The sequence below is a fragment of the Cebus imitator genome, unplaced genomic scaffold (genome assembly GCF_001604975.1).
Source record: "Cebus imitator isolate Cc_AM_T3 unplaced genomic scaffold, Cebus_imitator-1.0 Scaffold440, whole genome shotgun sequence".
Classification (NCBI taxonomy): Eukaryota; Metazoa; Chordata; class Mammalia; order Primates; family Cebidae; genus Cebus; species Cebus imitator.
In genome coordinates, this window is record NW_016107755.1 from 222,000 (window position 1) to 237,655 (window position 15,656).

Here is a 15,656-nt window from a genome sequence, read left to right on the forward strand (position 1 = left end):
GTTTCACCATGTTGACCAGGATGGTCTTGATCTCTTGACCTCGTGATCCACCCGCCTCGGCCTCCCAAAGTGCTGGGATTACAGGCTTGAGCCACGGCGCCCGGCCGAGGGATTTGTTTATAATGTAGATGAACTAATTCTGCACATCAGAGTCAGGGGTGGTTTTTTCCCAGGAAAATAGGGAAGAAAAAGGAAAGGAAATAGAATGGGTATAGGATCCAACGGGTAAGAGTTTGGCATATGTGAGAAAAAGCACAAAATTAGAGAGGCACACCATCGAGAAGCAATGGGGGTGTGGAAAGAGAAAGCCTGCAAGGTACCTGGATTCAGGTTGGGAGCTCAGTGGAGGCCCCTGTAGAGAGTTTGGAGCCACTGAAGTTACTAAAGCAGGCACGGACATGGTCAAGTCTGTCTTTGAACAAGAAAGCCCTGGGGGGCATAGAAGGTGAACTGGAGGGACAAGAGTTAAGAAGGTTCTTTGTGGCCCATCACTGTTCCATTTTCACTAAAATAAAATGTGCCTTTTTGGTAGTGAACTGTTCTGAATGCCAAAAGTACCAGGTAAGTTGGTCCCAACAGGAGTATTGCATGCCTGAGGCTGCCCAGTCATTTGGTGCCCCCTTTTTCCTTCCTGAACCAGGGAATCTCAGCTCTCAAGAAACCTGTTAATTCAGGCGCCCAGGGTCAGCACCAGCTGGTCTGTGTCAGAGACACAGCAGCCACAGGCGCAAGCCCAAATGGTCGTGCCCAACAGTGGAGGGCTCAGCAGGGCCGAGGGACACGGTGCCACTTGCAACTTCCCCGTGTGTGCAATTCTCCTTCTATGGTGGGTGGGATTCCCAACCTGGGGAAAGAAATGACCAAGTGTCTGGGAAGGGAAAGTGTCATAAAAGAGCCAGGGCGCAGAGGCTAGGATGACGGTGGCCTGAGGCCCAGACACTCCAGAGAATCCATGGGGCGTGGGGAGAAAATATGAGGGAAAGCAGAGCTACTGTCTGCCTGGCCCAGCTTCCTCTTTCATGAGCTCATGGTCAAAGCCAGGCCAGGCAGAGGGTGCTGGCGATTGAGTGAGCTTGTTTTTTCCCTAACTTGGTTCTGAGTCACACATGGCATCTATCCTTCCCAGAAAACTGCCTCAGGGCTCACCCCTTGGCAGCCCACCAAGCCCCAGTCCTGCACGCAATCCCCACTGGGTAGGGCCAGGGAGCTGCAGGCAGGCCAGCCCCAGCACCCGCCTCCGCCCCTGGAGAGGCCGCTCGGGGAGTGAACTGTCCCTCCCAGCCTTGGAGGAAAACAGCCTATGGCAGCTGCTTTGGAGGGTAGGCAGGAGGCACGTCCAACTTTTAAGCACACATGGGAGACGCTGCTGAATCACGGGGTTTCAGAGGAGAAGAAACATGAGAGCCTTTAATTTATGACCTTCACTTTGTAGATCAACTCACCCGGTAAATACAGGGTGTCTGAAAAGGCCACACAAAAGGGGAAATACTTTGTTGTGTGTTTTTCCCCTATGATTATGTTTTGACTTACATCCCAATCAAATTCTCCAATGGCTGACACAGGAGCGACCTGCAGAGAGATGCAGGCTGCTTCCCAAGGGAACGACACAGCAACAGCAATGACATCAACGATCCTGTACTTCCAGCCTTTTCAGCAGCCTGTATTGATTGAGAGGCACAGTTCTAGGCACTGAAAATAGAGCAGCAGACAAGATAGATAAAGTCCTGCTCTGGTGGAGTTATAATCTGGTGGGAAGGAAACTGAGTCGAAGGAGGAGCCACAACACCGGGGTCCTAGGAAGCCAGCTTTGGCAGGAGGACAGGAATGCTGGGCCTTCTCCCAGCACCCGGCCAGCTGGTAGCAGCCTCCGGGGTAGCCGGGCTGAGTTAGGCTGGGCCAGGCTGAGCTGCATCCCAGGGCAGGGTCATTGTGCCACTTTTGTGACCCTGCCTTGGCGCTCTTGGCACTCTTGCCATGGTTTTGCGTCAGAGGAACTGCCAGGGCCTGATCTTGGGCCTCCTAGCGCCTAGACGAACATCTTTACGGGTCATTTATTAACTTGCTGCCTAGAACTCACCACCCCACTCTACCCCCATGCCTCTGGAGAATTGTTCCAGCTAAAATGTAGGTGGGAGAGGGTGTTTAAAATCACCTGTTCCTTGTCAGTACAGTGGTGAGTAAAAACACATTTTTTTGGCTGGGCATGGTGGCTCACACCTGTAATCCCAGCACTTTGGGAGGCTGAGGTGGGTGGATCACCTGAAGTCAGGAGTCTGAGACCAGCCTGGCCAACATAGTGAAACCCCATCTCTACTAAAAATACAAAAGTTAGCTAGGCATGGTGGCAGGCGCCTGTAATCCCAGCTACTAGAGAAGCTGAGGCAGGAGAATCGCTTCAACCCGGGAGGCAAAGGTTGCAGTGAGCTGAGATCGTGCCATTGCACTCCAGCCTCAGCGACAGAGTGCGATTCTGTCTCAAAACAAACAAAAAAAAAACCCAAAAGAGAACAATTTTTTTTTAAATGAGACAGAGTCTTGCTCTGTCACCCAGGCTAGAGTGCAGTGTCACGATCTTGGCTCACTGCAACCTCTGCCTCCTGGGTTCAAGTGATTCTCCTGCTTCAGCATCCTGAGCAGCTGGGATTACAAGCATGTGCCACCATGCCCGGCTAATTTTTGTATTTTTAGTAGAGACAGGGTTTCACCATGTTGGTCAAGCTGGTCTCCAACTCCTGACCTTGTCATCTGCCTGCCTCAGCCTGCCAAAGTGCTGGGATTACAGGCGTGAGCAACCGTGTGTGGCCAAACTAAATTTTGTTTTTTGAGACCAAGTCTCCATCTGTCACCAGACTGGAGTGCAGCAGCGCAATCTCAGCTCACTGCAACCTCCACCTCCAGGGTTCAAATGATTATTTCGCCTCAGCCTCTTGAGTAGCTGGGATTACAGGCCCGCACCACCATGCCTGGCTAATTTTTGTATTTTTAGTAGAGATAGGGTTTCATCGTGTTGTCCAGGATGGTCTCAATCTCTTGACCTCATGATCCGCCCGCCTTGGCATCCCAAAGCACTGGGATTACAGGCGTGAGCCACCGCGCCTGGCCTAAATTTTAAATAAATAAAGGCCAGGCAGCCAGGTGTGGTAGCTTACGCCTATAATCCCAGCACTTTGTGGGCCACGGTGGGCAGATCATGAGGTCAAGAGATTGAGACCATCCTGGCTAACACGATGAAATCCCATCTCTATTAAAACTACAAAAAATTAGCCAGGTATGGTGGCATGTACCTGTAGTCACAGCTACTTGGGAGGCTGAGGCAAGAGAATCACTTGAACCGGGGAGGCAGAGGTTGCAGTGAGCCGAGATAGTGCCACTGCACTCCAGCCTGAGTGACAGAGCAAGACTCCATCTCAAAAAAAGAAATAAAGGCCAGGCTCTGTGGCTCACACCTATAATCCCAACACTTGGGGAGGCTGAGGCAAGAGGATTACTTGAGCCCAGGATTTTGAGACCAGCCTGGGCAACATAGCAATATCCTATCTCTACAAAAATAAATAAAAATTAGCTGGGCATGGTGGCACGTGTCTGGAGTCTCAGCTACTCAAGAGGCTGAGGTGGAAGGATCACTTGAGACCAGGAGGTTGAGGTTGCAATGAGCCATGTTCATGCCACTGCACTCAGCCTGGGAGAGAGAGTGAGACCTTGTCTCAAAAAATAAATAAATATCATACATAAAAAATAAAATCACTCGCATTAGTTGAACAGGAACTGGAAATGCAGAAGTCTTTGCTTCTCTGGAGAAAATGAAGAGCCACAAAACCTGCCAGAGATGCAGAGGGAGGGAAGGTGGAGTAAAAAGAGAAAGAGAACTTGTATCTCCTGGAGATGTTAGCACTTGGAGATTATTTTCTCATTCCAGTCCCCGACTCCTGGGATGGCTCACTGCTGCACATCCCGGCTCCAAAGCAGCCCCTCTTCTCATAATTACAATAATGCCCGAGCTCCATGCAAGAGGCACCTACTATGTGCCCTGCAGGAGTATATTCTTAATCTTTGCGGTTACCTAGAGGTCAATTTGCCCATTTATCAATTGAGGAAACAGATTTTCAGTAACCTTAAGTAACTGACCCAATATTTCCTAGTTAATAAGTAGCAGAGCTGGCACTTAAACCAATTTCCTCCAACGCCACTAGATTACAATGTGTCCTTTTTGCTATTCCTTGTTCCCTTTCCATCTCAAACCCATCTCAAGTCAACAAATAGTTGAGGATCTACTGAATACCAGGAGCAGTTGAAGCTTTCACTTGTCATTCCCTGACCCCAGGACCCTCACGCTGTCCCTCCACCCTGCTTTCCTTTCTCAGATACTCCCATTTCCAAATGTCTGCCTCCCTTTCCCCTGCCCATTCTGCCTCCTCCAGTGCCCATTCCTGCCATTCCCCATTCCGGGCCTGTGGTCAGCAGCACCCAGGTGGGGCAGCAGGCCTGACTCACTCCTGTGTCAGGGATTGTAAAGGGCGCGGACCAGGGCTTTGCTGTCGCTGTCGTCACTGCACAATTTTTCCTGATTCAGCGGCAGATCACCTGAGCCACACCTGAGTACCCCCAGCCTCCTCTTGGAAGAGAAAACATGAGGACCTCTAAAGGAACATGGCTGGATAAACAGACCTCTCTGGAGATGAGGTTTAGCTCCTCAGAGGAGATGGATTCAAGAATATTGATTAAGCTCCTACTAGGTGACAGCCAAGTACTGGAGATACTACAGAGATCCAGTGAGAAAAAGGTCAGATGTGGCCCTGTACACTGATGGAGATTATATTCTAGTAGGTGGGACAAACAACAGCAAAAAACAAATATGAGCCAGATGCAGTGGCTCATGCCTGTAATCCCAGCACTTTGGGAGGCTGAGGCGGGTGGATCACCTGAGGTGATCACAGGAGTTCGAGACCAAACTGGCCAACATGGTAAAACCCCATCTCTACTAATAATACAAAAAATATTAGCTGGGCGTGGTGGTGCACACCTGTAATACCAGCTACTCAGGAAGCTGAGGCAGGAGAATCGCTTGAACCCAGGAAGGAGAGGTTGCAGTGAGCCGAGATCAGGCCATTGCACTCCAGCTTGGGCAACAAGAGCAAAACTCCCTCTCAAAAAAAAATAAATAAATAAAAAATAAAAGCAAATACATAAAATGATTCCCCAATATGATATGTTATAAAGAAAAACAAGGGGCTGAGAAGGAGCGGTTAGTGGTGGTGGTGGATCAAGATAACAGGTCAAACCAGGGAAATGAAGGAACATAGTGATCTTGGGAAAGATGGAAAGGAAATGAGGAGACGGAACAGGCTAAGGGCCTGTTTCTCCAGGATCAGGGCAATGGGAACCAGTCCAGCTGCTTGTCACAGCCCCCGGCACTTTCTGGCCTTAACTCATTCCCCAGTTTGCACCCCCCACCCCCTTTATTGGCTTAATGATTCACTCCCAACCTTTCCCTAGCTTCCTGTGTGGCACGAAGGGGCAGGAGCAGAGCCCTAGGGCTCTGAGGGTAGCAGGCATGGGGATGGGTTAGGTTGGGAAGGAATGGTGAGCAGTCCGGGTTCCCAGGTCTTCTCTTTGTCCCATTCTGGTCTTGCCACTAAGAAAGGTCTCACTGTGCCGGGAGGACAGTGAAGATAACTAGACCCAGCTGGAGGCCCAGATTCCAGATGTGGGAGGTAGTGGCAAAACAAGATCCTGACATCCCCTGCATTTCCCCTCCTCTGCCTAAAGCCCTAGAGAAATTTTCCGTCATAAACAAGTAATGCATTCCTGACCTTAAGTGCCTCTCTCTCTCCCCCACCCGCTAGTTTTCTTCCATCATCACTATCTCCCCCTACTCCCAGTTTATGTCTGTGAGAGTGCGAGGGTCTGCCCACACGTGTAAGTGGTCATGGGTTTATGCTGGTCATTGTGTAGTGTGTGAGTTGCCTCGGAATAAGGATGTTGGGGGTGAGGAGCTTCCTGTGCTTGGGTGTAAGTGGAAGAATGACGGCAGGTGTGAAGGCAGGCGTGGGAAAGCAATGTGCCTTTGTTTACAGAGGAGGCGTGTTTTATGCCGGCCAGGAAAAGGTGTGTAATGCATGTGGAAGGGATCTTGTGTGTTTAGATAAGAGTAGTGAGTATAAAGTGACTTGTAGGCCCAGGAATTGTACACACAGCAAGAGTATATCTATTTCTAGCCAGTTGTAGCCTGTGCTCTCATTTGTGTTCCTACATGTTCGTGGTTGAAAGATGCTCTTGAGTGTTCCCTAAGTGGGAGTGGGGAAAAGTGTTTCCTGTTTGGTGTCTGAGTAAGAGTTTTCCCAGCTTTTCTTTTCTTTGCTTTTCTGCCCAGGCTGGAGTGCAGTGGCGCGACCTTGGCTCACTGCACCGTCCACCTCCAGAGTTCAAGCGATTCTCCTGCCTCAGCCTCCTGAATAACTGGGATTAAAGGCATGCAGCACTATGCCCAGCTAATTTTTGTATTTTTAGTAGAGACGGGGTTTAACCATATTAGCCAGTCTGGTCTCGAACTCCTGACCTCATGATCTACCCACCTTGGCCTCCCAAAGTGCTGGCATTACAGACATAAGCCACTGCGCCCAGCCTTGTCCCAGCTTTTCTAAAGATGTTGTACATTTGTATGAGTGATTTGGAGGAGTGTAGCCACATCTCAGAAGCTTGGTGTGACCCGGCCAGTGTGGGAATACTACATGCACACTTACAGTTCTACATTTCATCTGGCATTTAACAAGATTATTGAGCAACTGCTGCCTACAAGGTACCATGCTGGGTTCTCAGGAGGACACAAAGATGTGTATGACACAGTCTTCAATGGAAGGGGTCTTATGTATATTCACTTTGTGCACGAGGCTTAAAATGATGGTAGAAAGATCTGAGCCAGATGGTATTTCCAATCTCAGATCCTCTTGCTGTTGGCAACCCTCCCGCCCCCATGCTCCCTTCTCCTAATGATACCCATCTCATTGCCCAATTCTGATGATCTTATGCTAGGAATGTCTTTTAAGGCCACCTTCTCAGGCTCTTGTTATCATCTATCTGAGCCCCACTAATAGCCTCTTATCTCCTGCCTCAGTCTCTCCCCGTCCAGAGCATTACTCCTCATTCTAATCAGTTCCCTGCTTGAATTTTCCTCCTTTTATCTCATCCAGAAACCCACAAGGTCTGCAGTCTAGAGTGAAACCCAGGCTCCTGACCTGGCAGCTCCGCTCTCCCCACTCTGCCCAACTCCTTTCCAGCCATTATTACTTCCCACTACTCCCTTACAGGAAACTTACTCTGAGATTGTTTTTCTTGTGATTCCCCAAACACATCCTGTACTTTTCCAGCTCAAGGCCTTTGCTAATTCCATTCTTACAGTCATCTTCCACATCTGAATTTGTCATATCCCACTCACTGTTCAAGGTCACCTCCAATGCCACTCTTCCATGAAGCCTCCCCTGGTTGATTGGACAGATGTGAACACTAGCTCTTTTGGGTCCTCTTAACACTTATTCATATATATATATATATATATATATATATATATATAATTTTATTTTATTTTAAAGACAGGGTTTCACCATGTTGGTCAAGCTGGTCTTGAACTCCTGACCTCAGGTGATCCGCCCGCCTTGGCCTCCAAAGTGCTTGGATTACAGGTGTGAGCCACCATGCCCGACCTAACACTTATTCTTTTTTTTTTTTTTTTTTTATTGTTGAGACGGAGTTTCGCTCTTGTTACCCAGGCTGGAGTGCAATGGCGCGATCTCGGCTCACCGCAACCTCCGCCTCCCAGGTTCAGGCAATTCTCCTGCCCCAGCCTCCTGAGTCGCTGGGATTACAGGCACGCGCCACCATGCCCAGCTAATTTTTTGTAGTTTTAGTAGAGACGGGGTTTCACCATGTTGACCAGGATGGTCTCGATCTCTTGACCTCGTGATCCACCCGCCTCGGCCTCCCACAGTGCTGGTATTACAGGCTTGAGCCACCGCGCCCGGCCTCTAACACTTATTCTTAAGATTTTTTTTTTTTTTTTAGACAAGGTCTCACTCTGTCACCCAGGCTGAAGTGCAGTGGCGAGATCTGGGCTAGCTGCAACCTCTGCGTCCTGGGTTCAAGTCATTCTCCTGCCTCAGCCTCCCAAGTAGCTAGGATTACAGACATGTGCCACTACACTTGGCTAATTTTTGTATTTTTGGTAGAGACAGTGTTTCACCATGTTGGCCAGGCTGGTCTCAAATGATCCACCTGACCTCAAATGATCCACCCGCCTTGGCCTCCCCAAGTGTTGGGATTACAGGTGTGAGCCATTGTGCCTGGCCTTTCTTAGGATCTTTAAGAAAGCTTGCCTTTCCTTCAGGCAGAAACTCAATGTAACGAAGAAAGAGCAAGAGAGCGATAGAGAGATAGAGAGCTCTCCTGATCATGGTCCCCTCCTGCTGGAGGGTAAGGCCCTCACGCCTGAAGTGTCAGCTTTATCTGACTTTCCTCAGGCAGCTGCCTGGAACAACACTTACGCTGAAACTAGCCTCGGGACTCTCAACAGCAGTACCCTCAACAGAGGGCCCCTGAAACAGGTGAATGCTGAAAAGATGTTAAATTCTGTGCAGTGCCTCGTGCCTGTAATCCCAGCACTTTAGGAGGCTGAGGCAGAGAGATTGCTTGAGCTCAGGAGATCAAGACCAGCCTGGGCAATATAGCAAAACCCTGGCTCTACAAAAAAATACAAAAAAAAATAGCCAGGCATGGTGGTGCATACTTGTGGTCCCAGATACTAGGAGGCTGAGGTGAGAGCCCAGGAGGCAGTGGTTGCAGTAAGATAAGATCATGCCACTGCACTCCAACCTGGGCAACAAAGCCGGACCCTGTCTCAAAAAAAAAAAAAAAAAGTTAAGTTCTGTGTTCATAAGCAGCTCTCTGTAAGGAAGTTACGGAAATGTGTCCATCTGCTTTAAGTTGAGTAATTACCATTACCGTAACATTTGTATAATGTCTTACAATTTAGAATGTTCTTCCCATAAATTTGGTCGCTTGACTCACAGCAAGGGACAAATCTGGGTGGGTACTGACCTATTGCCTTTGTATTTGTGGCCCTTTGCACCAGCCTTTATGTGAATATTTCTGCACATGCCTAAGAGAGTAGTTTTGCTGAACTGTCCCTATACAGTCTTTGCACCTTTGCTGTGTACATGTGTGTTGGTATGTGCATGTGGTATGTGTTTTCTTTTTTTTCCCCCAGGATTTCTGTTTTTTTGAGATGGAGTTTCACTCTTGTTGCCCAGGCTGGAGTGCAATGGTGCCATCTCAGCTCACTGCAACCTCTGCCTCCCAGGTTCAAGCTATTCTCCTGCCTCAGCCTCCCAAGTAGCTGGGATTACAGGCACGCATCGCCATGCCCAGCTAATTGTTGTATTTTTAGTAGAGACAGGGTTTCACCATCTTAGGCTAATCTCAAACTCCTGACCTCGTGATCCACCCGCCTTGGCCTCCCAAAGTGCTGGAATTACTGTCATGAGCCACTGTGTCTGGCTGGATTCCATTCTTTTTTATGGCTGAATAATATTTCATTGTGTATTATTATTATTGTTATTATTATTCTATAGAGACAAGTTCTCACTATATTGCCCAGGCTCCTGAGCTCAAGTGATCCTCCCACCTTGGCCTCCCCAAGTGCTAGGATTACAGGTGAGAGCCACCACGCCCTGCCAATGTGTATTTTTTTTTAATCCATCCATCCTTCATTCCCCCCCAAATTTTTATTTTAGATTCTGGGGTACATGCACAGGTTTGTTACCTAGGTATACTGCATCATGCTTAGGTTTGGGGTACCAATGATCCTGTCACCAAGGGACTGAGCATAGCACCCAGTAGTTTTTTTGTTTTCTTTTTTTTGAGACAGTCTCGATCTGTCACCAGGCTGGAGTGCAATGGTGTGATCTCGGCTCACTGCAACCTCTGCCTCCCAGGTTCAAGCGATTCTTCTGCCCCAGCCTCCCAAGTACCTGGGATTACAGGCACACATCGCCAAGCCCAGCTAATTGTTGTATTTTTAGTAGAGGTGGTGTTTCACCATGTTGGCCAGGATGATCTTGATCTCCTGACCTTGTGATCTGCCCACCTTGGCCTCCCGAAGTGCTGGGATTACAGGCATGAGCCGCTGCATCAGGCCAGTACCTTATAGTTTTTACTTTTGCCTCACTCCCTCGTCCTTCTAGTAGTCCCCAGTTGCTATTGTTGCCATCTTTATGTCCATGAGTTCCCAATATTTAGTTCCCATTTATAAGTGAAAATGTTTGGTATTTGATTTTCCGTTCCTGGATTAATCCACTTAGAATAATGGCCTCCAGCTGCATCATGTTGCTGCAAAACACGTAATTTTGTTCTTTTTTATGGCTACACGGTGTGTGTCTTCATGTGTCCTCAGGCAGGCAGGGTTGTGTCTGTGTGCTAGTGCGTTCATTTTTCTCTTAATCTTGACTATTTATGTAACAACTTCCTTCGTGGGGAGTGCATTTTCTATGGATACCTACGAGTGCATGAATGCGCATGTAACTGGGTCAGTATTGTAGCAGGATGGCCCGATCTCCAATGAAAAGCCCTCTTGCCTCTCCAGGGCTGGGGCCTGTGTCTGAACCATCTCCTAGGCTGTCGTGGGCCCCTCTCCAGCTACCACATGCTCCGACATGTGCCGACAGCCCGGGATCTCACCCACCCCCACTCACGACTCACACACTCACAACGTGCTGTTGGGCGCCTAGGATTGCGCGCGCCAAGCCTCCACCCACTCTCTTTGTTTAATTGTCGGAATTTCCAGCCCTGCAGAAGCCAACCGCTCCCCAGCTGCGAAAGGAGGAGTTAGAAGGACCCGCCCAATTTCCAGGAGCACATAATTACATCTGCAGCCGCCGGCCCACACTTGGCTTTACACTCCTCTCAGCGCACCATGTGTCACTCTCGCAGCTCCCACCCCACCATGACCGTCCTGCAGGTTCCAACCCCGGTCCCCTCCACCAACCCGGGACCCCGGCGGGGCTCAGGTCCAGAGATCTTCACCTTCGACCCTCTCCCGGAGCCCGCAGCAGCCCCAGCCGCGCGCCCCAGCGCCTCTCGCGGGCACCGAAAGCGCAGCCGCAGAGTTCTCTACCCTCGAGTGGTGAGTATCGCCGGAGGAGTGGGCATTCGCAGGGCGCGCTACCCTGGATTCACTGGGGAATGACCGGACTCCAGAAGCCTGATCTGACCTGTCTCCTTTTTTGTCTCCCTTTAGGTCCGGCGCCAGCTGCCAGTCGAGGAATCGAATCCAGCCAAAAGGCTTCTCTTTCTGCTGCTCACCATCGTCTTCTGCCAGATCCTGATGGCTGAAGAAGGTGTGCCGGCGCCCCTACTTCCGGAGGACGCCCCCAGCGCCGCATCCCCGGCGCCCACCCCTGAGCCCCCAGTCCTCGAGCCCTTTAATCTGACCTCGGAGTCCTCGGACTACGCTCTGGACCTCAGCACTTTCCTCCAGCAACATCCGGCCGCCTTCTAACTGTGACTCCGCATTCCCAAAAAAGAATCCGAAAAACCACAAAGAAACACCAGGCGTACCTGGTGCGAGAGAGCGTATCCCAAACTGGGACTTCCGAGGCAACTCGAACTCAGAACACTACAGCGGAGACGCCAGCAGGTGCTTGAGGCGGGACCGAGGCGCACAGAGACCGAGGCACAGCCACGTTGGGGCTGGGCCCGGTGGGAAGGAGAGCGTCGTTAATTTATTTCTTATTGCTCCTAATTAATATTTATATATATTTATGTACGTCCTCCTAGGTGATGGAGGGGTGTACGTAATATTTATTTTAACTTATGCAAGAGTGTGAGATGTTCCCCCTGCTGTAAACGCAGGTCTTTTGGTATTTATTGAGCTTTGTGGGACTGGTGGAGGCAGACACCTGGAACTGCGGCAGAGTAGAAGAAATGGGGGAGGACTTGGGTGGGGGAGGACGTCCTGGCTGGGGTCAAGTCTGGTGGTGGGTCGTAGGTTTAGGAGGTGACACTGCGTCCTCCAGCCTCTCAACTCCGTCTGTCTACTGTGTGAGACTTTGGCGGACCATTGGGAAGAAGATCCATGGCCTTCGATCTTCTCGAAGTCGCCCTTAGAGGGCGGCTGCGGGGTAGAGGGTTGGGGATTGGTGGGCTGTCACGGGGCGACTGTCGAGATCGCCCAGTATGTTCTGTGAACAAATAAACTTGATGTACTGTCTGCAGTCTTGTGTGTCTTTGCTAGCGCCGACTCCCCACTCCTCCCCGCCTCAGATGCCGAGTCCCCAGCCAGCGAGCCCCTTTAACTGGAGTCACAGAACCCAGCATCCGGTTGCCGGATGCAGTCGTTCATTGCCTAGTTTGCGGTTTTCCTAGGTAGTTGCCCCGCGGCGAATCCGAAATGTGGCAATCACTCTGACGACCGGGTGCCCGGCCCGCCGAGGTCAAGTCCCGCGCCTGGGGCGGAGCATGGAGCAGCCTGGGCGGTTCTCCTCTCAAGAAGGGCGGTGGTTGGGGTGGCAGGGCCGTAGCCCTCCCGGGGCTAACCAGGCCCGGGGCTGCGAACCCGAGCGGGGCCTGCCGGGAAAGGGGCGGGACAAGCGCGCGGGGCCGAGGCGTGGCAAGGTGGGGGCGCTTAGTCCGCTGCGGGGGGCGGGGTCGCTTCTGCCGCAGCAACAGGGTGCGGCAGGGTGGGGAACGCGGGAGCAGGCCCAGCTCCCAGGAAGGCTGGTCCGCTAGCGGCCCCTGCTCTGCTCCCAGGTCCCTGCGCGTCCCCGCCCTTCTCCAGACCTCAGCCCGGCCGCCGCCCGCGTCCGGGAAGGTGAGTCGGAGAGGGGAGCCTGGGGCTGCGGAGAAGCAGGCAGGGAGGGGAAAGGGCTGCAGGCCTCTGGGCGCTGGGGACCTTTATCAAAGGGGAAACCGTCGGCTCCGAGGCGGGAGAGCGGCGAGGGGAAGGGAGGGACCGTAAGCAGGCGGGGAACAGGTCGCTGGGGATCTTAAGGATTTCGCAGGGAACAGCCTTAGCGGACCCATGGGTGCGGAAGGGACCGGCTGTGGCGGATGCAGACTGAAAGGGCCTGATGGCGGCAAAGGATGGGCCCCTGTGGACGCCACAGCACCCCTTCCCCATTCGCAAAGGCTTTCCCTCCCTCCTCCAGCTCCAGCCTAAACCATGTTTTTCACCTGTGGCCCAAATGAGGCCATGGTGGTCTCCGGTAAGTACTTTTGCCTTCCCAGCCAGTGGCTCCAGAACCTCTGTGAGTCTGGCCTCTGCCCCTTCTCCCTCCCTACCTGCTTCCCAGCGCCAGGCTTATGCCCCTCGTTGGCCACGAACTGCCCAGTTTGATCCCCACCATTTCAAGGCCCAGACTGCTTCCCTTCCATCTCCCAGATTCTCTCCTGTGGGCTGCTGTCCCCTCACCCCCGCCAGATCCTCAGTCTTCCACATTCAAGCTCTGCCACAGTTGCTCACTGCCCCTCACCTTGCAGGGTTCTGCCGAAGTCCCCCTGTCATGGTGGCTGGAGGACGTGTCTTTGTCCTGCCCTGCATCCAGCAGATCCAGAGGTAGGCAAGAAGCAACTAGGGAAGGGGAACCTCCATTTTCTCTTTTTCCTCCTTTTCTTACTGTCTGCCCCTTCTTTTTCCCTTAGGATCTCTCTCAACACACTGACCCTCAATGTCAAGAGTGAAAAGGTTTACACTCGCCATGGGGTCCCCATCTCAGTCACTGGCATTGCCCAGGTGAGGCTCTCAGAGCCTTTTCCCCAAAGTCCACTTCCCCATCACCCTCTTTCCCAGACATTAAGACATGTTCCGGCCACAACCTTTGCAATCCTTGCCTGCAGAGAAATTTCTCTGCTAGTCTCATTTTCTCCAGGCACCCCCAAGGCACTTGGCTCCTCCTTCTTTCTTTCCCTGAAATGGAAAAAGCATTTCTTAGCGGGCTCCCCCTTCTGTCCCTGCTTCTTCTCTGACTTCATGAGATCCCTACCACACCTTTCTTATCCCTACTCTGGCTGCAGGTAAAAATCCAGGGGCAGAACAAGGAGATGTTGGCAGCCGCCTGTCAGATGTTCCTGGGGAAGACGGAGGCTGAGATTGCCCACATTGCCCTGGAGACATTAGAGGGCCACCAGAGAGCCATCATGGCCCACATGACTGTGGAGGTTGGCCTGGGGGCAGGGAACGATCTAGAAGGATGCCAAAATGAGGGGGGCCCAAGGACCACACTAGCCTGTGAGAGACAGTGGATCCAAGAGCTTCCATCCCAGCCGGGCAGGGTGGTTCATGTCTGTAATCCCAGCACTTTGGGAGGGCAAGGTGGTCGGATCACTTGAGGTCAGGAGTTCGAGACTAGCCTGGCCAACATGATGAAACCCCGTCTCTACTAAAAGTACAAAAATTAACCAGGCATGGTGGTAGGCACCTATAATCCCAGATACTTGGAAGGCTGAGGCAGGAGAAAGAGCTTACATGCCCTCTCCCCACCATCCTGTTATTGCAGGAGATCTATAAGGACAGACAGAAATTCTCAGAGCAGGTTTTCAAAGTGGCCTCCTCAGACCTGGTCAACATGGGCATCAGCGTGGTTAGCTACACTCTGAAGGACATTCATGATGACCAGGTAAAACTAGGTAATTGATCCTTCCCTGCTTCCTTGCTCCCATCTCTTAAGTCCTCCGAAGGACTAATTTCTACAACTCTCCCACAGGACTATTTGCACTCTTTGGGGAAGGCTCGAACAGCTCAAGTCCAAAAAGATGCACGGATTGGAGAAGCAGAGGCCAAGAGAGATGCTGGGATCCGGGTGAGAGAGATGGGGGTTGCTTGGTGGGAAAGGGGGTAGAAGTGGCACAGCTGAGTAGGAGCAGGAGTACTGGGTGAGCAGGGAAAATACATGAGGCAGACCAAAAACCCTGGTGGGAAGTGGCTCTCACCATGGCCTTTCTCTCCCTGCCCTGACATTTCCTACCTGATCTCTGCTTCCACAGGAAGCTAAAGCCAAGCAGGAAAAGGTGTCTGCTCAGTACCTGAGTGAGATCGAGATGGCCAAGGCACAGAGAGATTACGAGCTGAAGAAGGCCGCCTATGACATCGAGGTCAACACCCGCCGAGCACAGGCTGACCTGGCCTATCAGCTTCAGGTCAGAGCCACGGCACTGGGCAGATGGCCAGCCTGCTCTCTGCCCCTTCCCCACTCCTCTCAGGCTGTCCATCTCAGGACATCACTATTTCTCATACTCTAACTTTGATCTTATTCTGAGTCTCCATCGCTGGCCCAACTCCCCCATATGAGGAGAGATTTAAAAGACTCAGATGTTACAGCTGAAAAGCTCTAAAGAAAAGGCCAGCCAGGTGTGGTGACTCATGCCTGTAATCCCAGCACTTTGGGAGGCCGAGGCAGTCTGATCGCTTGACCTCAGGAGTTCAAGGCCAGCCTGGGCAACATGGTAAAACCCTGTCTCTACAAAAAATACAAACATTAGCCAGGTGTGGCAGCTTGGGCCTGTAGTCCCAGCTACTTGAGGGGATGAGGCGGGAGAATCGCTTGAGCCCAGGATGTGGAGGTTGCGGTGAGTCGAGATCTTACCACTGCCTGGGTGACAGTGAGATCCCATGT

General features: G+C 51.5%; 2 protein-coding genes across 4 annotated transcripts in view; both read left to right on the top strand.

Moving 5' to 3' along the window:
• The first annotated feature begins 10,864 nt into the window (after positions 1-10,864).
• On the top strand, positions 10,865-12,260 carry IER3 (immediate early response 3). The gene is made up of 2 exons (XM_017510461.2): positions 10,865-11,170; positions 11,285-12,260. The coding sequence occupies exons 1-2, from the start codon at positions 10,961-10,963 to the stop codon at positions 11,543-11,545; spliced, it is 471 nt and encodes a 156-aa protein (XP_017365950.1). The 5' UTR covers positions 10,865-10,960; the 3' UTR covers positions 11,546-12,260.
• A 401-nt stretch (positions 12,261-12,661) lies between these two features.
• The window catches only part of FLOT1 (flotillin 1), an 11,790-nt gene continuing 8,795 nt past the window's right edge, over positions 12,662-15,656 (top strand). Inside the window, exons 1-8 of one of the 3 annotated variants that reach the window (XM_017510458.2) lie at positions 12,662-12,856; positions 13,194-13,250; positions 13,525-13,600; positions 13,687-13,777; positions 14,059-14,202; positions 14,541-14,660; positions 14,748-14,843; positions 15,028-15,180. In XM_017510458.2, the coding sequence (XP_017365947.1) occupies positions 13,208-13,250; positions 13,525-13,600; positions 13,687-13,777; positions 14,059-14,202; positions 14,541-14,660; positions 14,748-14,843; positions 15,028-15,180 (723 nt within the window). In that variant the 5' untranslated portion in view covers positions 12,662-12,856; positions 13,194-13,207. Of the gene's footprint in view, positions 12,857-13,191; positions 13,251-13,524; positions 13,601-13,686; positions 13,778-14,058; positions 14,203-14,540; positions 14,661-14,747; positions 14,844-15,027; positions 15,181-15,656 lie in introns of those variants that run through there. The other 2 variants (XM_017510459.2, XM_037732028.1) reach the window with 2 other exon arrangements.

Excerpts from the sequence above, each read along its gene's own strand:
- IER3 (XM_017510461.2), top strand. The coding sequence starts at position 10,961 with ATGTGTCACTCTCGCAGCTCCCACCCCACCATGACCGTCCTGCAGGTT. Across the intron at positions 11,171-11,284 it reads GAGTTCTCTACCCTCGAGTG|GTCCGGCGCCAGCTGCCAGT; the intron begins GTGAGTATCGCC and ends GTCTCCCTTTAG.